The 22,284-nt window shown below is 38.7% G+C and overlaps 1 protein-coding gene across 1 annotated transcript; it reads right to left on the bottom strand.

Annotated features, from left to right (window-relative positions):
* Window positions 1-16,005: 16,005 nt before the first annotated feature.
* LOC309558362 (olfactory receptor 8G17-like) lies at window positions 16,006-16,956 on the bottom strand (the record flags this gene model as incomplete). Its single annotated transcript, XM_082261429.1, has 1 exon — window positions 16,006-16,956. The coding sequence occupies one exon, from the start codon at window positions 16,954-16,956 to the stop codon at window positions 16,006-16,008; it is 951 nt and encodes a 316-aa protein (XP_082117555.1).
* Window positions 16,957-22,284: the final 5,328 nt, after the last annotated feature.

Here is a 22,284-nt window from a genome sequence, read left to right as displayed (position 1 = left end):
ACAACCTTTTTGGGCCATGGTTATGTTACTACTCTCCAATATTACCGGTTTACAACTTCCGCTGGATCACTTGCATTACCTGCTGGGTCTTCCGTTCCCCGGTATCACCAAATTGACCAATAGATTACTTTCTTTCCTACTTCTGGCTGCCAGGTGGGCTATTCCGCTTTGCAGGCTACAGCAAGTTCCACCTGACAAAACTCTCCTGTTGCGCTTGATGTAAGAGATCCGGGGAATGGAACATCTCACTGCTATGGTCCATGACGAAATGACCAAATTTAATGCTGTTTGGGCTGATTGGGATCTTCATCACTCTGGGTTGAGCTAAGTCCTGCTGGTACCCCCTTTCCGGTATGGTTCCTTGTTTTCATTAATATTTCTACATTCCAATGTGATCACACGTGACTATGACACTTCTCATTGCTGATCTGATAATATATTGCTTAGTTTTTGGGGGCACTGACCTTATTTTATTTTATTGCCTTTTGTTTCTATCTCTCTCTATTCATTGTAACCTTCTTTTCTTAATAAAAATTATAATTTAAAAAAAAAAATATTTATTGTAAAAATATGCTATTTTAAATTTGGTAAAAAGGGGAAGAAAAAGTCAAAATTCAAAAAAAAAAAAAAAAAAAACTTAGGAAGGAATCAGTATAAAAGCCACACCAATGGTCAAAAAGTCTGACATTGTTTTTATATTAGCTAATCACTAAAAAAAAAAAAAAAAAAAATGGGTGTTTAAGGGATTTAGATTTAGATACTCCCCCCCCCCCCATTCTTCAGGGCTACAACAGAAAGGTGATATAAAAGTTCATAATAAATAATAACATTCATAGAGTAGAATTATTTATTTAAAAAAAAAAAAGCACAAACTATTTCAGATTTGGTAAAAAAAAAAATACAAAGAAAAAGTCAAATGTTGTGACAATACCATAAGGGGGGGGAATTCTAGTACTTCTATAACACAAAATAATAAAATAATGCTTTAAAGATCCAAAGACATCTGCTAAAAAAAATAAAAAAAAAATAGAACAATAGAGCAATCATAATCATATGCTTTATTATTGGCTAATTCATGGCAAACCGGACAGTCTATGCTCATACGATAAAATAGTCTGATGACCAACTGCACCATCAACACAACAAATCAATTTGAGCCTATATGACCAATTCCCACTATGACTTATATGTTGAAAGATATTACTAAAGGTGAGTATATGTAGAAAAAAAAAAAACACAAAATAAAAAAATAAATGAATAAATAAACTGTATACTTTACAATTTAAAAATCTGAGTTTCTATCTTAGTATGACAAAAAGGCAAATTCGAGGTTCACCTTCCGGAACCTTTGGCAATTGAGAAATGTTGAACCTTTTTGTTTTTGCAACATGTTTGCAGTATTTCTGTTACGTTTTTGATTACATCAAAAGAAAATCCAATTGAACTCATTTTTCATTTCTCTGTAAACTGCAATTTGTCTTTTCAATTAAACATTTATAGGAAAAAAAAAAAGAGGAAAAGAAAGTTAAAGCAAAACAGAAAAAAGAAAAGAGTTATTCCTGCATCCTCCCAGAACATTTATTTATTTTGAAGTATTTTCCTAAATATTCTATATTTTTGTGTCATTTGAGGACCCCCAACCCATAGATCAGAACCTCAAATTAGCCTCCCGGAAACTGACCTAAGTGTTTAAATGATGTGCCATTGAACCTCTTAGGACTTTTCTCTTTTCTCCACACAGAGCCTAGATAGGTGCATCAGCTGCCAGAAAGTGAGACCTTACTATAGTCAATTGTGGGTGTTGCTTCTGCCTCTACATGGAATTAAGATGATTTTTTTTTTTTTGTTTAAAATAAATGAAAACCTTTCTACAGAATATGGTGCCTAAATATATATATATTTTTCCTGTTCCAACCTCTTCTCAGATATTGTCTGATAAATGCTGATGGAAGAGAGGTGTTGGAATCTTCCCTGGGTCAGTTCACTAGCAGCAGGTCTGATATGGAGACATTTTACAGAAGAAAGTAAATATCAAATAATAACAATAATAAATCATTTTAAAAAATCAGCGTGACATTTTGATTGTAACATATTTTTATTAGCTTCACATTCATATATTTATAATGCAGAAATTCCCTCTGATATCTCAGGAGCACACAGGGGAGTATATTTTCTCTTAATTATTCCAGACTAATGTTAAATCTTAGTAAATTAATCTCTACAGAAAAACAAAGCATTACCTTAAATCATTTATCCCTCAGCGACGTACAAGTTGAGTCAAATTAAAAATAAGTAAATGATTTTGTATTATCATATTTTCTGACAAATTTGTCTCCTAAGTTTGAAAAGAAAGGATGTGATGCTGAAGTTAAATTAAATAGATCTAAAGTAAACTGAAGGTCAAAAAATTTAAATAAAGTCCAATAAAAAATAAAAATGGTCAAAACAATAAAAAAATGAAATAATAGTAATAATAATGACTGACAACAATTTGATGAATTTTGGTTCTCCAACAGAGCTCCATTTACAGTAAAATAGTAGATCAATTCTACTTTACGGTAAATATGTGCTAATGATTGTTGGTATTTTAAATTAAAAAAAGACAAATAAATATATAAAAATATTATTATCTAAAAAATTGATTGTTAGAATCATACAATTATAAAATGATAGTATATATATAAAAAAAAAAAAAAAAAATATATATATATATATATATATATATATATATATGTATATATACTGTATATAGATATACATATATAATAAATATATAAATATATACAGTATATATATATATACGTATATAATAAATATATATATATAAAGATATATAATATAATAAAATAATATAAAATAAGAAAACAATTTTGTGTCGTGTGTCGCCACATTCTCTGATAAATGTTTCTCCTAAGTTTTAAAGGAAAGGATGTGATGACAAAGTTCAGTTGAATAGATTTAAAGTACATTGAATGTAAAAAATGAAAAAAAGTGCAAATGTAAAAAAAATTGCAAAAAAAAAAAATACAATTACTGCTATCAATCTGATGAATGTTGGTCCTTCAGCAAACCCCCACTGAAAATGGTAGATTATTTTTATTTTAGATCTGTGCCATTGAAAGTTGATATTTAAAAAAAAAGGTTAAATATTTTAACATTATTGTTGGAGTTATCTGGAAAATAGATTTTTGGGTAGTCAAAATAAATGTAATTATAGACAATTTAAAGAATGTTGATCCTCCAGCAGACCTCCACTGAAAATAGTTGATTACTTTATCTTTTGATTTGTGTCAATGATTGTTGGTATTTCCAAGTTTAATTAAAGACACTTTACAGTATATAGATTATTGTTGAAGTTATATTAAAAATAGCTTTTTTGGGTGGTCAAGAGAAAAGATTGCTATGACAAATATCAATTAAGATGGACATTGATTTTCTGACAGTCCTGCCCTGAAAATAATAGGCTAGTACCATTTTTTTTTTCTGATAAATGTTTCTCCAAAGTTTAAAAGGAAAGGATGTAATGTTAAAGCCCAATTAAATAGATTTAAATTAAATTAAATTAAAAAAAATGTAAATAAAGTGCATTAAAAAAAAAAAAATAGTCAAAATTAAAAAAAAAAAAAATTATAATAATAATGACGGGCAACAAATTGTTGAATGTTTGTTCTCCTGCAGAACTCTAATGAAAATAGCAGATTACTCTGACTTTTTGATCTGTGACCCTGAGGAAGTCACGTAACCTCGTGACGTAACGCGTAGGAGGAGCCGGAAGTGACGTTACAACGGAGCCCGATCTCCACAGCGGCGGCTGGTTTTTTGTTTACATGCTGAAGCATCATGCCTAAATTGTAAGTGTAAATCTTTATATTTTAATAAATGAGTTGGATATACTGCACCATGAATAGTCTTTGTCTCTGAGGCACACTAAAGATCGGACAAAGAGGATAGTACAAAAAACGATCAAGACAAACATTTAGAGGGATCCAAGAAAGCAGCTCCACTAAGTAAGAAAGGACCTGGATTGAGAGAAATTGAGTCTATCGTTGAGCTTGGATAGATACCAAAGGCAAATTGATCTTGCCTATAAGGTGAGAGGCTAGAGCACTCAGAGGTGACATACAAGGTGAAGGAGATCATAGTCACTTAATTGCATGAGTGAAGCACGGATATAAGCGAGGAACGTATTCACACAAGCTATTTTGGATGTTCTCTATATAATAATTTTTTCTTTTGGACTATTTCATTTAAATATTTATATTTGAAGGATTACAATTGAACTATTCACAGACTTCTTTTCTAGCACCGTTTTAATAGAAAATTGCATGTAGCACTTTATTTTGAGCACAATATATATGTGTTTTACTGTTTATGAATCAGATTGAAGACCAACACTGGATTTATATAATTTATTTATTGATATCACTGGTAAAGAAGTAGCACTCTGATATTTATTTATTTATTTATTTATTTATCCATTGATACACATCGTACTCATATATTTATCTACTTTAAGAAAACCTTGATATTGACTGATTTGATTAATACACTTGCACTTTCATCACTTAATTATTTAAAAACATAAATATTATATTTATCACGCGGAGCACCTTTAAAGCAAGAATTGTACATATCACTGCCACCAACCCAAATAGAGATCCATTAGAGCCAATCCCTGAAGCGCACCACTACCCTTTGAATTGTGACAATGATTGTTGGCATTTCCAATTAATAAGAAAAGGACAAATTAACCACTTTACCACTGAGTACTGGAATAGTACTGCGGCAAAGTGGCACGATCCCGTCTGACGACGTAGACCTACGTCGCCAGACTCCTCCCCTGTAGGCGGCGCATGTTTTCATTCACAGTGGGAGTTGAGCCAGGGGAGGAGCAGCGGCGATCGCCGTTGCTCTGCCCCGATCGTCGGGGAATCCAGTTTAGAGATCCGCCCGCCTGTGTAAACAGAGCGGGCGGATCTCCTAAAAGACAGGGAGTGACAGATCGGAGTGTTCAGCATAGCTGGACATCTGATCTGTCCCTGTCTCACACAGTCACCTCCCCCCCCCACACGTTAGTAAGCACCAGGCATACATTAACCCCTCCCTCTCCAATAAAATTAACCCCTTCCCTGCCAGTGTCATTTTTACAGTAACAGTGCATATTTATAGCACTGATTACTGCAGTAATGTCATTGGTACCCCCAAAAGTGTCAAAAATGTCAGTCAAGGGTCCGATCTGTCCGCCGCAATGTCGCAGTCCCGCAAAAAAAATCGCAGATCGCCGCCATTACTCGTTAAAAAAAAAAACACCAAAAATGACAGAAATCTTTCCCTTTGTTAGTAAACGCAATAACTTTTGCGCAAACCAATAAAAATACACTTATTGCGATTTTTTTTACCAAACATAGGTAGCAGAAAACAAATTGGCCAAAAATTTTTTAAAAAATTGGTTTTTACATCTTTTTTGGGGGGAATTTCATATAAAAAAATGTTAAAAATATTGTTATTTTTTCAAAATAAACGCTCTTTTTTTGTTTATAGCGCAAAAAGTAAAAATCGCACAGGTGATCAAATACCACCAAAAGAAAGCTCTGTTTGTGGGAAAAAAAGGACGTAAATTTCGTTTGGGTACAGCTTCGCATGACCGCACAATTGTCAGTTAAAGTCGCACAGCGCCGAATCGCACAAAAAGTGGCCCAGACGTAAGACAGCAAAATGCTCTAGTGGTAAAGTGGTTAAATACATAATTGTTATCTGGAAAATAAACAAAGTAAAAAAAAAAAAAGGGCAGACCTCAATTTGATGACTGCTGATTCTCCTGCAGACCTTGACTAAAAACATTAATGACCTGGTTGAGGCACATTGTGAACTGGGTCAGCTCCACTTTGGGAGTGCAATAATGACAGAAACTTGAACCTTGCCAAATTCAATCCCAAGGTGCTGGTGGTAGTAGGTAAAAGGAGCGCCCAATATCAAAATAAGAGACCAACTTAGATAAAAAGATTGTCGTTTTGATGGGGGCCCACGCTGTCACTGCCAGATCCGACCAGCAACAATCATGCCCTGAAGAAGGGGGAGTCTCTGTCCCCCCGAAATCCATTGGCTTCAACATGTTCTGCTACTACCATTAAAATGACAATCTTTTTATCTACAGTAAATTGGTCTCTTATTTTGATATTAGGTGCTCATTTTACCTACTACCACCAGTACCTTTGGAAACAACCACTAGGCAAGACTTGAAGGCAGCAGCCCAAGCCCTCCCAAAGGGCCTACCACCACCTTTCTATTCAGTCGGGGCCGGACTAATTGGGGGCTAATTCCCCCAAAGCTGCCTTGATCATCACCCACCCACAGACCTTCTACCGAGTAGGACAGTCCAGCGCAGTCATCAACTTTCAAGAAGTAATTCAATCCCGAATCTTCCTTACACTGCAACTTACACCAATCAGATGGAGGTCTTCCTCCAATGTTAGAGAGTTGGAAATGGGACGCAATCAAGACTGCTGATAATAATACAGAAATGCCTCCATATAATATTATATCCTGTTTCAGATTATCTGTCATGGACTTGCAATAGTGTCTGGCAGCTTACCTGCTCCTTCATGTCTGCATTAGAGGCCAGATTCCTCTTCTGGCTCCTTTTTATCATCTCTCCTTCCTGTTCGGCCCCACCCCAGGCCATCCCAGGAAGTCTATATTAACCAGTGCATTGCAGGTCTGCTTTGCTGTTCAACAGTGTTTGTTAGTTGTTTCCTGTCTGCCGTGTGCTTGATCTACCTTTCTGTGTACCGACTTTGGTTCGTCTCTGACTACTCCTGTTTGCCTGTGACCCTGACCGTTGGCCTGTTCCTTGGTTACACTTGTCTGCCTGTTGTCCCGACCTCGGCTTAACCATCACTATCCCTTGTGTCCTGAGTGGCTGCTTCCCCTCTCTCCCTACGGAGCGTGACCCGGGGGACCCCAGGGGACACGACCTGGGCCCAGCTGCAGCCAAGTCCATCCTCACCACTAGATGCTCTGGTGAACACCTGCTGGGTCTTAGACTCCGCGCCCTGGGGAATCTTTGGCTCACGTTCCTGTCCATCCGCAGCAGTCAGCTACTGGGTTCACTACCTTGCGGTGCACCCATGCCTCCAACAGGGTGCAGTCGTCACCTGGCCACAGGTGACCTGACATTATCCACATACAACTGACAACATTTTATGTCACATCACTAGTCTTTGTGCAGTTTGGAAAAACTTTGTAACTAGAATTTCCTCTTCAAAGTGAAATCAATGCACGTCTCCAAATCAAAGAAACTTTTTTTCAGAATATTTTGAATACCTCATGGCTGATGTCCGCCTGCTTCACCAGAATGTTTTCAAAGTGATTTCCAAGTTCTGATCCCTAGAAATTTATCAGTCCTTGTATTATATAACGTGTTATATGTTATCATCCTTTGCAAGAATAGGGTTTTGAAAAAACAACAACACCAATATTAAAAGTCATCATTTAATTTGTTCAGATAAAAAACAGCGTGTGCTAGAGAATTACACATTGGGGTCTATTATTTAAAAAAATACTATATGAGGCAAGGCAAGAAGGAACAGAAAAAGGTAAAGGAAAATGGAAAGAAAAGGGAAAAAGGAAAAAAAGGGGGGAAAAAAAGGTAAGGAAAGATGAAAAAAAAGAAATATGGAAGATGAAAAGAAAGAAAAATAAAATAAAGGGTGGTAAAGGAAAAGGAAAAGAAAGGGAAAAGGAAAAATAAAAGAAAGGGAAAAGGAAAAGAAAGGAAAAGGAAAAACAAAGGAGAATAAAAAAATAAAAGAAAGGAAAAGGAAAAGAAAAAATAAAAGAAAGGGAAAAGGAAAAGAAAAAATAAAAGAAAGGGAAAAGGAAAAATAAAAGAAAGGGAAAAGGAAAAACAAAGGAAAGGGAAAAGAAAGGAAAAGGAAAAACAAAGGAGAATAAAAAAATAAAAGAAAGGGAAAAGGAAAAATAAAAGAAAGGGAAAAGGAAAAACAAAGGAAAATAAAAAAAATAAAAGAAAGGGAAAAGGAAAAACAAAGGAAAATAAAAAAAAATAAAAGAAAGGGAAAAGGAAAAAAAGAAAAAAGAAAAGGAAAAGCAAGGGGGAAAAAAGGGAAAAAAGAAAAGAAAGGGAAGAGGAAAAAGAATGAAAAAGGAAAATATCTCAAAACCTTCTCACGTAGCTTCTTCCTGACACTTTAAAATGTAACTCCACTTTTGTTGAGAAAAAAAAACATTCCCCTCTGGGTGATCTCTGTACTTTGCAAGGATTTTACCAAACTTTGTTGCAGATTTCTACCTTTTGTTATTCTGAAGAAATCATTGTTTGTTCCTCTGTGCTGAGTGGGTCTAATGGGAGTGGTTTCATAATTATCTATCAGCTGTGGCAGCTGCAGGGCTCTAATGAGGAAATCTGCTGGACCTGCATCCCTTTAGAGGTGTTCCTATTGGGAGGATCTCACCAAAAATGACATTTTTGTTGCAGGGGATGCCAGAAATGTGACTTGTATCTTAGGCAGACTTCTGGCAAAAATTGGTGAGCCAATCACACAAGCAGGAAATTATGTTTCTGGGGGTGTGGTCTGTATACATTCTGTGTACAGAACAGCTCCAGGAGGCCATATTGTATTGAATTTTCAGAAAATTACAACAGCTGCAGATTAAAAAGGAAAGGTCATTTTTAACCGGTTCCCGACCAGCCGCCGCAGATATACTGCGGCAGGCTGGCTCCTACAGGCAAATCGCCGTACAAGTACGGTGCTCGTCTGAAGGCCGCTAGGGGCCCCACCCCTGCTCGGTTATGGGGAAGCCGGCGCGTGTGTCAGGCGGCTCCAATTGCCACCTGATACCGACGATCTCTCCCCACTAAGGGAGAAGGACGGTCGGCTGATATAAACACAGCTGTCCGTCCTTCTCCCTGCAATGATCACAGAGACCATGTGATCCTGCTATATAGGATCACAGGTTTCTATGATCATCTCACAAGCCCAACCCCCCCCCCCCCCCACAGTTAGAATCACTCCCCTAGGCTTACATTTAACCCCTTGATCACCAACAGTATTAACCCCTTCCCTGCCGGTGTCATTATTACAATAACAGTGCATATGTTTAGCACTGATTACTGTAGTAATGTCACTGGTCACCCCAAAAGTGTCAAAAATGTCAGTTAGGGGTCTGATCTGTCCGCCGCAATGTCGCAGTCCTGCAAAAAAATGCAGATCGCCGCCATTACTAGTAAAAAAAAAAAAACAATAAAAATGACATAAATCTTTCCCATAGTTAGTAGACGCGATAACTTTTGCGCAAACCAATCATAATATGCTTATTGCGATTTTTCTTACCAAAAATATGTAGCAGAAAACAAATTGGCCTAAAATGTTAAAACATTTTGATTTTTTTTTTGAGAATGTCATATAAAAGAATGTGAAAAATATTGTTTTTTTTTTTTTTTTCAAATTTGTTGCTCTTTTTTTGTTTATAGCACAAAAAATAAATATCGCAGAGGTGATCAAATACCACCAAAAGAAATCTCTGTTTGTGGGAAAAAAAGGACGTAAATTTTGTTTGGGCACAGTTTTTTTCCCCATGAAAGTGGAGTTACCCTTTAATGTCTTAGTTGGTGCTTCACTTTTACAGCTTATAATAAAAGAAACTGCCAAAAAATAAAAAATAAATACTGTATTTTTCGCCGTATAAGACGCACTTTTTCTTCCCCAAAACTGGGGGGGGGGGGGGGGGAGTTGGTGCATCTTATACGACAAATACACATTTTTCCTGCATTAAAACTGCCCCTAACTTTGTGTGGTGCTTGCTCTCAGTCCTCTTTTTATGCTGTGTGCTGCAGGCTGGATTTGTTGCATGTACTGCGGGCTGTGGAGACTTCTCTGACCCTCCGTGCACGGCCAGGCTGTGTGTGTTCGGCTTCCCTCTCCCTCCTATAACGCGCCTTGTCCCCACCTCCCGACAGTCTATCCACGTGCTGCCCGGGCACCATGTCAACGCTGAGCTTACCGGTATCCGTCAATGCAGGCTGTGCCTCCTCATGTCTCCCCGGGCCACACATCTGCCCCTCCTGCTCCGTACGTTCCCGCTCCTATTTGATTTGATGCCCGTGATTGATGGGCAGAAGAATTGATCCACCAAAGCTCCACCCCCGAATCCTGGGGAGAAGACACCGTCCTCCCTACCTCATACTGCTGCTCCTGCTCCGCCCCCACTTCGCCTACTACTCTATTGGATGCCCATGATTGATGGGCAGAAGAATGGCTCCACAAGCTCCGCCCCCAAATCACGGGAAGAAGACACACCGCCCTCCCTACGTCATACTGTTGCTTCTGGATAGATCACAGGCAGCGTGTGGTGTGAGTGAGAAAGTGTTCAGGCGGACCAACTACAGGGTAAATGAAATGTAAAATGTGCATACACACCCACACACACCTAGGGTCTAAGAGAGCCTACAGTATTTGGTTCAGAATCTTTTTTTTCTAGATTTTCCTCCTTTAAAATTGGGTGCGTCTTATATGCCGGTGCTTCTTATACGGCAAAAAATACGGGACATTAATTAATTGAGAAAAAAAACTGTGTGAAAGTGACAAACATTTGCTCACCCGCAACAAAAAATCCCCACATTTTCTCTAATATGATTATTTCCTAGTGGCCATAATGCCTGGGATACCTTAATAAAGAAAATAGCACATTATAGATACTAGGCTGTGCTTACCAGCATAGAAAATAAATATATTAGATAATATAAGGCCATTTTTTGTTGTCTGTGGAAATGTTTGACATTTGTACAGCAATTGTATTTAATAAATATACCCCACTGTGTTCAACAATGGTTAATACTTACAGTTAGAGTGGGTGACTTGTAAGACTACCAAAGAGTACAGATGGTTGGTGACCAGTCTGCACAGGTATGACTGTATACATGCTGTATGGTGAGACTTCATCAGCAAAAATAAACCATGCCCTGAAATGGAAATTGAACAGCAGGAGCCACTGAACACTAACAGGGAGTTGGCCAAACAATACAGAACAACTGTAGAACAGTGACAGAAATCACTAATAGAATCATCTTCCCCGCTAGTGAATTGGGGCGCACGCGTGCCCCCAGGATCGCTCCCGCAGATCGCCATACAGGTATGGTGATCCGCGCAGCCGAGCCAGCCTGCTGCAGTATATCTGCGGTGGGTGGTCAGCAAGTGGTTAATCTTATAGTTCTTCTCATGGAAGATCTATTGCATTGCAGGGGGGAGGGGAGAGGGAAGCACCAAGCCACCTCTGGTGCAGTAATATTTTATTCACAAAATGATAAACAAGCTTAAAATTCACTCACATTACATGAGTTAAAACAGGCACATTGGAATGACAGTATCAGCACGAGGGGACCCGCGGAACCAGCAGCAGGTAAGTAAGCTGGAGAAGGAGGCATGACTTTGCCTTTGAAATGCGTTCCTATTGGTTCCTACAGTGAGCTGCACCAGGTTTTTACAGCTCTTCACTGCTCTGACATCGAGCGAACTGGCTGGCTTATGTGGTGCCCACCACTGAATCCGCAGGTCCCCTCGTTCTGTAAATGTCATCCTGATGTGCCTGTTTTAACTCATATAATGTGAGTGAATTTTATGCTGTTATGTAATGGTATCAGCCAGATGATCAGACCAGTGGTGATGTGCAATTTCTACTTTACTTAACAATGAAAATCAACTTAGATTACACAGGAGATCGTGTGAACAGGGGTTTGCAGTACAAAACGGCAGCATGAAGAGTGGGGAAACAGGCATAAAACATATGAAAACAATTCTACTGCAGTTCTACGAATGGCCACTGGATGACAGCAGAGTGCTCTGAGTTCAGTTTACTGTTAGGATAGAGAACTGAAGATTCTCACGTGTTCCAAGAGATTGATCTATCATTCAACAGACTGTGAGCTGAGGGGATTTCCTTCTGGCACAGACTTCACACAGGCGCAGCTGATGCTGACTTCAGTCAGGAGGCTCTGGGGGCTGTAGATAGGACCAACCCACTGCTTGGACAGCTTATCCACATGGACTGTAACAGAGTCCTCTCCAGTGACTGGGGCTTGGATAGATGCTACGTGCTCTTGTGCTCACTGCTGGTGGCCCGCACACCAGACTTGGCAGATAAGGACCCAGCACCTGGGGACAGCTCACTTGCCCAGTCACTGCTGTCCCATCAGGCAGGATCTCTCTGAGCACAGGAAGCTGGGCGGAGCTGGCATTTATACTCCCTGGGCGTGTCCTGGAACTCAGGGGATGCTGGGAGCCCAGAGGATTGTGGGGAATCGAGTTAAAGTAACTTGCACCTGCATCTGGATAAAGGGGCACACCACTACAATACTTGTTTATCATTTTTGAATAAAACGTTACTGCACCAGAGGTGGTTTGGTGCTTCTCTCTCCCCTTCCCCCTTCATTTTGTCTCCACATTTATTGGGTTTCCTAGTCCATGATTGAAGCAGCCTACCACCAAGAGCAGTTGTTTCAGAACTTTGTTGATGCACATACTGTATGTGACTTTTTGGGACTATCATTTAAACCCATTACTGATGGACTGACTTCATCCCTTACAGCTAGCACCAGATCTATATATCTCCCTCAGCTGATAGATTGTACCACTAAATTAAACACTCACATGTGCTTCTTCTCCATTGTTAAGATATAGTCTGTTAGCTTGCATGCTGACTGTGATGATATTAACCATCACTGGGAGTGAAAGACTGATGGTTTGGATTGCTTAAATAAACAGTCTGTTTTTATCCCTTCATGAAGTTTCGACTCATGTTTGGGGTGGGGGGGGGGGAATATGCTGCAAGGGATTGCTATGCTCTTCATACTCCCTTAGATAATCACTAAGCTCGTAAGAGTTTGTTCCTGCTTCACTCTCTGGGGAAATAGAGGTTCACCCACTGGAACCTGGAGCCTTGTCGTAGGTCCAGGGTGGGTAGGAGACGGCGAGACCCCAACCAACCTGCGGCAGTTTGTGGGGTCTGAGTTGGTTATGGTGCCTGGTGGAGTGCTTGGAGCCCTCGGGAAGCACTAGGAGCATCCGTCAACGGAGGTACCCAGTCGGGATGCCGGTTAATCCGTTACATTGGTGGCAATTGGTGGGATCGTGTCCTAGTGCAAGGAGAAGCAGCTCTCGGGGACACCGGTAACATTATGGAGTGAGCAAACACCCCTGCAGGGTCCCCATAGGAAGAAGAGAGGTACAGCTGCCATGGAAGAGGAATTTGTGAGGAGGTTGCGAGAGATGCAGATACAGAACAGGGGACCAGTGTCAGAGCAGGTCCTGCTAGGATGGCATGAATCTGTGCGCTTGGATCTCTGGAAGGAAATGCTAGCCCGTGAGCAGTGCCACCAGGGAAAAATCCTCCCCTCCATCCAGAAAAGGTATTGGTCGCAGTATGGATTGTGGGAGCTGTTTTTGGGAGATACACAGCACCAGGAGCAGAAAGCTAAGTTAAGCAGGCTGGTCTGGGCGGAGATGCGGTTGGAAGAAAGCTATAGAGCCCTCCGGTGGCATGTATCCCAAACATGCCCTTGGATAGTGGATGACAGCCCAATGGAAGGCTTTGGCTATGGCGGCCTGGGAATGTTGTATGGGAAGCTGTCAGGGGATCCTAACTTTGGGAGCGATTTGGAGTGGCGGTTAGAGAAAATTATGAATTACAGAGAAAGGATTCTGAACATCTCGAAAGTGCTCTGGGCACTGGAAGATATGGAGTTTCTGGCCGTTCAGGAATGGGAGCTGGAGATCTCCTACCGACGGCTTCTGGACTCTGCTCAGCGCCAGTGCTGGGCTTTTCTTGCCTGGGAATATCCAGAAGAACCAGCCAACAGTCCAGAAATCCTGATTGAAGAATCAATAAATACAGAAAATGAGCAACCATTTAGCAGCAAACAGGGGGGCAGCAATAATTAAGAACTATGTGCCACATCCTGGTTAATAGGTCAAGAAATTTGGAAAGAAGTAAGTGGACTTTATAGGCACAGATAGGAGCTTTGGATAAAAAACTTTTTTATTGATTGACAATTAAAAACAAAACAAAAACCCGCATAGGGGAATAAATGCGCATAACATACAGTACATACAGAACAAACTTACAAACTATGTGGAACCATGTGGAACTTTGTCAAGGAAGCTGCCATGATGGATTGACTTTTTGGGACTTGTTACCCGACTAACTCAGGCACAGACCAGTTGGAGGTCTGGTACCTGGTTAGTCTACCTTTGGGGGGAAGATATGTGACGGTATTAACCATCACTGGGAGTGAAAGACTGATGGTTTGGATTGCTTCAAATGGGGTCTGTATTTACAAGTGAGGCTAATGTGTATTGTACTTCAGTGTCAGACAGGCTCTCTCTATTGTTGTGTATTTAGATAATATGTATTTTGTTGTCGTCTGTCCCATTGTTAAATGTTAATGACTTCCCATTGTTCTGTCCAGATGGCCAGCTAATTAGTTCGGGCAAATTCTGTTTCTGTATACAATTTCATCTGCATATGATAATGTAATCATTCTACCCCTGACCTGTGTGTAGTAATTTGTTGAGGATGGGGATGTGCTCATGTGTGTATAAATTGAGTGTCTGTTAAATAAACAGTCTGTTTGTATCCCTTCATGAAGTCTCGAATCATGTTTGGGGGGCGGTATGCTACAAGTATGCTATGCTCTTCATACTCCCTTGGATAATCACTAAGCTCTTGTAAGAACTTGTTCCTGCTTCACTCTCTGGGGAAAGAGAGGTTCACCCACTCTAACCTGGAGCCTTGTCATAGGTCCAGAGTGCGGGTCTGTGGTGGTTATTGTTTCTAGTGGAGTGCTTGGAGCCCTTGGGAAGCACTAGGAGCATCCGTCAGTGGAGGTACCCAGTCAGGGTGCCAGTTGATCCGTTACACTGATTAAGTCAGGATAGGGGAAGCCACATTGACATTATCTGTCCCCTGACTTGATTAGCACTCAGGATATCAGGTTGTACCTACACTATATTGTCAAAAGTATTGAGATGCCTGCCTTTACACGCACTTAAACTTTAATGGCATCCCAGTCTTAGTCCGTAGGGTTCAATATTGAGTTGGCCCACAAGGCTATCAACAAGGTTTAGGAGTGTGTCTATGGGAATGTTGGACTATTCTTCCAGAAGCGCATTTGTGAGGTCAGGCACTGATGTGGATAAAAAGACGTAGCTCGCAGTCTCCGCTCTAATTCTATCAGGGTAAGGTCAAAACTATGTGCAGGCCAGTCATGTTGCTCCACCCCAAACTCCCTCATCCACGTAATTATGGACCTTGCTTTGTGCACTGGTCCAAATTATTTGGTGGAGGGGGGATTATGGCGTGGGGTTATTTTTCAGAGGTTGGGCTTGATCTCTTAGTTCCAGTGAAGGGAATTCTTAAAGCATCAGCATACCAAGACATTTTGGACAATTTCATACTCCCAACTTTGTAGGAACAGTTTGGGGATGGCCCCTTCCTGTATCAACATAACTGCCCACCAGTGCACAAAGTAAGGTCCATAAAGACACGGATGAGGAAGTTTAGGGTGGAGGAACTTGACTGACCTGCACAGAGACCTGACCTCAACCCAATAGAACACCTTTGGGATGAATTAGAGCAGAGAATGCGAGCCAGGTCTTCTCATGCAAAATCAGTGCCTGACCTCACAAATATTCTCCTGGAAGATTGGTCAAGCATTCCCATAGACACACTCCTAAACCATCTGGACAGCCTTCCCAAAAGAGTTGAAGCTGTTCTAGCTGCAAAGGGTCAACTCAATATTGAACCCTACGGACTAAGACTGGGATGCCATTAAAGTTCATGCACGTGTAATGGCAGGGGTTCCAATACTTTTGAAAATACAGTGTATGTTTGGTAGTTATACAATAAGATGAGTGACGCCATAATGTACAAAACCAAATGAGTCCCGCATCATTTACCCTTAAAAGCAGCTGACTAATCTACAGGTTTAATTTAGGTGAATTCTATGCTGCAATGCATTGGGATGATCTTCTTTAAAAAAACCTGGAATGCTGTTTTGATATCCTGGTTCCTCAGACTGTAAATCAGAGGGTTGAGGAGTGGAAGGATCACCGTGTAAAACATGGACACCACTTTGTTACCGGAAAATCGATGGCCTTCATTCAGCTGAAAATAATTAAAAAATACAGAACCATAAAATATAAACACCACTGTGAGATGAGGGGTACATGTAGAGAAGACTTTTCTTCGACTGCCCTCAACTTTAATTTTTAGGACAGTTTTGAATATATAGACATAGGACAGGAAGGTCAGTGTCAGAGATCCAATAGTAATGGAGCCACCGAAGATAAAGAGGAGCAGAATGTTGATGTAGATGTCACTGCAGGAAATCTGAAGCAATTGGGGAAGGTCACAGAAGAAACTTTCTATAATATCCAATTCACAGAATGTTAAATTGAAGGTATAAAGTGTGTGAACTAAAGAATTGGTAAAGCTGAGACAACACACAATGGACATCAACTCTACACAGACTTTCCAACTCATGATCTGTATGTAATGTAATGGCTGACAAATGGCGGTGTATCGATCATAGGACATAACGGACAACAGGGAAACCTCAGAAGTAGCACAAAAAATGAAGAAGAAGACTTGGGTTATACAAGCTGGTATGGTAATCCTTCTTTTTTTGGTGTGAAGGTCAAATAACATTCGTGGGACAGTTAACGAAGAACAACAGAGGTCCAAACTGGCCAGGTTCCCAAGGAAGAAATACATAGGAACATGGAGGTGAGAGTCGGTGACTATGAGGACAATGATCAGCAAATTCCAGATTAATGTCAGAAGGTAGATGAGAAGGAAGAGGAGAAAGAGAGGGAGCTGAAGATCCGGAAGGTCAGACAGCCCAGAGAGGAATAATTCCTTCAAAATTGTCTGATTTCTCATTGTAACATTATAAATCCCTTTTGTTAATTTTATATAACGTATTTAGGAAAGTAATAATATAAAATTCACTTTTTGTTGCAATTCAGAGAGTAAATTGGTGTATTACAATTTGCAACATCTAATGTTATATTTCTAAAACAAATTTGAAAACTGGAGATTCAAAGCTCAAAGTTTTTGCAGAAAACATATTACTATAAACAATGGTACATTTTTTAATTCTTCTCCTAAAATCTGCGATGTTGGTGCAAACATCACATTTTCGGTTCAATTTGGGGTTAAGAAAATTACAAGAAAAAAAAATCTATGCAAGAAGTATTAGGAGAGCTACACCAATGGTCAATAAGTCTAAAATGGTATTTTATTAGATAATAAGAAAAAAATAATAATAATTTCAATCAGTTTCAGGGTTTCAGACACCCCCCCCCCATTATTTTGTACTACAACAGCAACATAATAGAAAAGTTCACACTAAATAATAAAATCCATATAGTAAAAGGATTTCTAACAAAACAAACAAAAAAAAAAAAAACGCTATTTCAGATTTGGCAAAAAAGGAAGAAAAGTTAAAAAATAAAATTCATACAGTAAAAGGATGTAATATTTAAAAAATATATATTTCAAACTTGGAAAACAGACAAGAAAAAGTCTAAAGTACCTAAAAAAAATGAAATGAAAAAATCAGTAAGAAAGCTATGCCAATGATCTATAACTCTCAAATGGTATTTTGATTTTTAGATAATCACAAAAATATTAATATTTTCAATGCATTTTAGGGGTTCAGACACTATACCTTTTTTGGTGCTACAACAGCAAGATAATAGAAAAGTTCATAATAAATGATAAAATTCACTGAGTAAAAGGATTTTGAAAAAAAAAAACTATTTCAGATTTGGTAAAAAAATTAAGAAAGGTAAAAAAGAAAAAAAAAATCATATAGTAAAATGATTTAATATTTAAAAAAAAAGCTATTTTGAACTTGGAAAACAGACAAGAAAAAGTCAAAAGTACAAAAAAAAACTTTGTAAAAATCAGTAAGAAAGCTATGCCAATGATCTATAACTCTCAAATGGTATTTTGATTTTTAGATAATCACAAAAATAATTATATTTTCAATGTATTTTCGGGATTCAGACACTGCACCTTTTTTGGTGCTACAACAGAAAAATTATAGAAAAGCTCATAATAAATTATAACATTCACTGAACAAAAGGATTTAGAAAAAAAATATATACCATTTCAGATTTGGTAAAGAAAAAGGAAGAAAAGCCAAATAATAAAATTCATATAGTAAATATATATATACCATAGACATTATTAGAAATATAAATTTGACCTAAATTTGACCTAAAAGAGAAGATGTACACTGACCGGCCACTTTATTAGGTACACCTTGCTAGTAGCGGGTTGGACCCCCTTTTGCCTTCATTCTTGGTGGCATAGATACAACAAGGTGTTGGAAACGTTCCTCAGAGATTTTGCTTTATAGTCAAAAGATACCATCATGCAGTTGCTGCAGATTTGTCGGCTGCTCATCCATGATGCCAACCTCCCATTCCACCACATCCCAAAGGTTCTCTATTGGATGAGATGTGGGGAGTGTGGAGGCCATTGGAGGACAGTGACCTCATTGTCATGGTAAAGAAACCAGTGGTGAGATGATTGGAGCTTTGTGACATGGTGCATTATCCTGCTGGAAGGAGCCATCAGAAGATGGGGACACTGTAGTCATAAAGGGATGGACATGGTCAGCAACAATACTCAGGTAGGGGGTGGTATATAAACCATGCTCAACTGGTACTAAGGGGCCCAAAGTGTGCCAAGAAAATATCCCCCACACCATTACACCACCAGTCTGAACCATTACCCCTCCTCCCCCACACCATTACACCACCAGCCTGAACCATTACCCCCCTCCTCCCCCACACCATTACACCACCACCACCAGCCTGAACCATTACCCCTCCTCCCCCACACCATTACACCACCAGCCTGAACCATTACCCCCCTCCTCCCCCACACCATTACACCATCATCACCAGCCTGAACCATTACCCACCCCCCTCCTTCCCCACACCATTACACCACCACCACCAGCATGGACCATTACCCCCCCTACACCCCACACCATTTCACCACCAGCCTGAACCATTACCCCCCTCCTCCCCCACACCAATACACCACCACCACCAGCATGGACCATTACCCCCCCTACACCCCACACCATTACACCACCAGCCTGAACCATTACCCCCTCCTCCCCCACACCAATACACTACCACCACCAGCATGGACCATTTTTTTTATAAACAACTTTAAAATAAAACTTTTCTAATTCCATTAGAAGCAACACTCACCATGTACTGTAGTGTGGTCTCACTTTCACTGCTGCAGTTATCTGAGCTCTGTGTGTAGAGAGAAGAACATTCATTAATCCCCCAAAGAAGGCAAAAAATGCAGGTGGGTCTCAGGGAGAGTAATTTAAGGTCCTGGTCTACAAGTTGGGCTCCTCAGATTACACAAAAATATAAAATATTTAGGAAAAGACTTCCAAGTAATTTTTTTTTTTTTTTTGGATGGATTCAGGAAAAATGTTTCTGTTTTGTTTTTTGCTTTCTTTTCTTCTTCTACTTCTTGTATATTTTTTTTCTTTTTTTTAACTACATGTTACTTGCCTTTTTTTCCATATATTTATGTCATAGTGTGAATTGCTCATATAGCCTTAAGCTGCTTTGCTGTGTTGATGGTGCAATTGGTCAAATCGTTTCATACTATTTTGTCATACAAGCATAGACTGGTTTGCCAATAATGAAGCATATGATTATGATTGCTCTTTTGTTTCATTTCTTTATTTTTTATTTTTTAAGCAAATGTCATTGGATCTTTTAGGGATTATTTTATTATTCTGTGTTTTAATAGTACTGGAATTGCCTCTTATATGGTATTATCCTAACAGTTGACTTTGTCTTCCTTTTTTTTTTTTTTTTTTTACTAAATCTGAAATAGTTTGGGTTTGTTTTTTATTTATTTGTTTATAAATCCTTTCACTCTATAAATGTTATTATTTATTATTATCTTTTATATCATCCTGCCGTTGTAGACCTGAAAAAGTGGGAATATCTGAATCCTAGAAATGCATTGGATTTGTTATTTTAGAAATTATTTAATACAATTACCATTTTGGACCATTTTATACCATTCTATTGACAATTGGTGTGACTTTTTTAAAGATTCTTTCTTGGTAATTTTTACTTTTTCTTGCCTTTTTTCCAAATGTAAAATATTATTATTATTATTATTATTTTTTTAAATAATAAATCCTTTTACTATAGGAATTTTTGTACTTTACTTTTTTTCCTCTTTTGCCAAATCTGAAATAGTTTATTTTTATTTTTTTTGAAATCCTTTTACTCAGTGAATGTTATCATTTTTTATGAGCTTTTCTATTATCTTGCTGTTGTAGCACCAAAAAGGTGCAGTGTCTGAACCCCTAAAATGCATTGAAATTATTATTATTTTTGTTATTATCTAAAAATAAAAATACCATTTAAGAGTTATTGACCATTGGCATGGCTTTCTTAGTGATTTTTACATAGTTTTTTTATTTATTTATTAATTTTTTTGGTACATTTGACTTTTTCTTGTCTGTTTTCCAAGTTTGAAGAGTTTTTTTTAAAACATTAAATCCTTATATACTGTAGATTCTTTTTTTATTTTTCTTGTTTCAGCCTCTGCACAGGTTTTATCTTTGACCCACCAGAAATAAATGTTGATGGAAGAGAGGTGGGGGGAAAACTTCCTTGGAAAGGTCAGCAGCAGCTCTGATATAGAGACATTTTGCAGAAGAAAGTTAATATAATAAAAAACGAGGGTGACATTTTGATTGTAACATAATATGTGTAATAAAATTAATAATAATATAACAGGAGATCAGTGGGACATGTTGGGTCACAATACAATTGTATCAGCCGTACATTCATATATTTATAATACAGAAATTCCCCCTGACATCTCCAGAGCACACAGGAGAGTATATTTGCTATAAATTATTCCAAACTAATGTTAAATCTTAAAGCTTCTTAGGAAATTAATCTCTACAGAAAACAAAGCAATACTTAAAAAAAAAATAATGAATCCCTCAGCGACGTACGAGTTGAGTCAATTCAAAAAAAAAAAGATTTTGTATTACTTTATTCTCTGATAAAAGTTTCTCCCAAGTTTAAAATTTAAAAAAAAATGTAATGCTAAAGTTCTATTAAATAGATCTAAATAAACTGAAAGTAAAAAAAAAAAAAATAAAGTGCAAAAAAAAAAAAAAATGGTCAAAAACGTTTCTCCTAAGTTTAAAATTAAAAAAAAAATGTAATGCTGAAGTTCAATTAAATAGATCAAAATAAACTGAAAATAAAAAATAAATAAATAAAGTGTTAAAAAAAAAAAAGGTCAAAATAATAAAAATAATAATAATAATAATAATAAATAAAATAATGACATAAAATAATTAGATGAATGCTGGTTCTCCAGCAGAACTCCCTTGAAAATAGTAGATTTATTTTTTTTTGTGGATGACGGCGACCCAGAACGGCTTCTCTCGTGCGCCCACAGGGGTGCGCAGTGCGGCGATTGTGGCCGTGCCATGTTGCTAGGACATGGCATGATCCAAAATCTTGGTAAAGAGCCAACTCTTTATCCTGGCTCTTTACCCATGTGATCGACTGTGTCCAATCACAGCCGGTCACATGTAAATGAGGAAGTGCCATTTATCAGCTCTCCCCGCCTCTCACTGTCAGAGTGTGTGGAGAGGAGAGCAGATCAGTGGCTCTTTCCCAAAGGGGAGTCTAGGAGATGTAATCAAGGCACTGATCATCAGTGGCTTGATTACAGAAAATTTTAAAAACAGTGCCAATCAGTGCCCACAGTGCCCACCCTCAGTGCCCACAATCAGTGCCCATAGTGCTGCCAGTCAGTGCCCATCAGTGCCTGCTCATCTGTGCTGCCCATCAGTGTCCATCAGAGCCGCCCATCAGTGCTCATCAGTGCTGCCTGTCGGTGCCCATCAGTGCTGCCCATCAGTGCCCTTCAGCACCACTTATCAGTGCCACCTCTCAGTGCCCATTAGTGCCACCTTTCAGTGCCCATCAGTGCTGCCTATCAGTGCCACCTATCAGTGGCCATCAGTGCGGCATATTAGTACCTCTTCGTCATTGCCCATAAGTGCCACCTCATCAGTTCCCATAAGTGCCACCTCATTAGTGCCCATCAGTACCGCCTCATCAGTGCACATCAGTGAAGGAGAAAAATTACTTATTTTCAAAATTTACTGACAGAAAA

This window comes from Pelophylax lessonae, assembly GCF_965119305.1.
Source record: "Pelophylax lessonae genome assembly, chromosome: 6".
In the NCBI taxonomy this organism is placed as follows: Eukaryota; Metazoa; Chordata; class Amphibia; order Anura; family Ranidae; genus Pelophylax; species Pelophylax lessonae.
The sequence above is the reverse complement of the archived record's forward strand: the minus strand, read 5'-3'. Positions and strand labels throughout refer to the sequence as shown.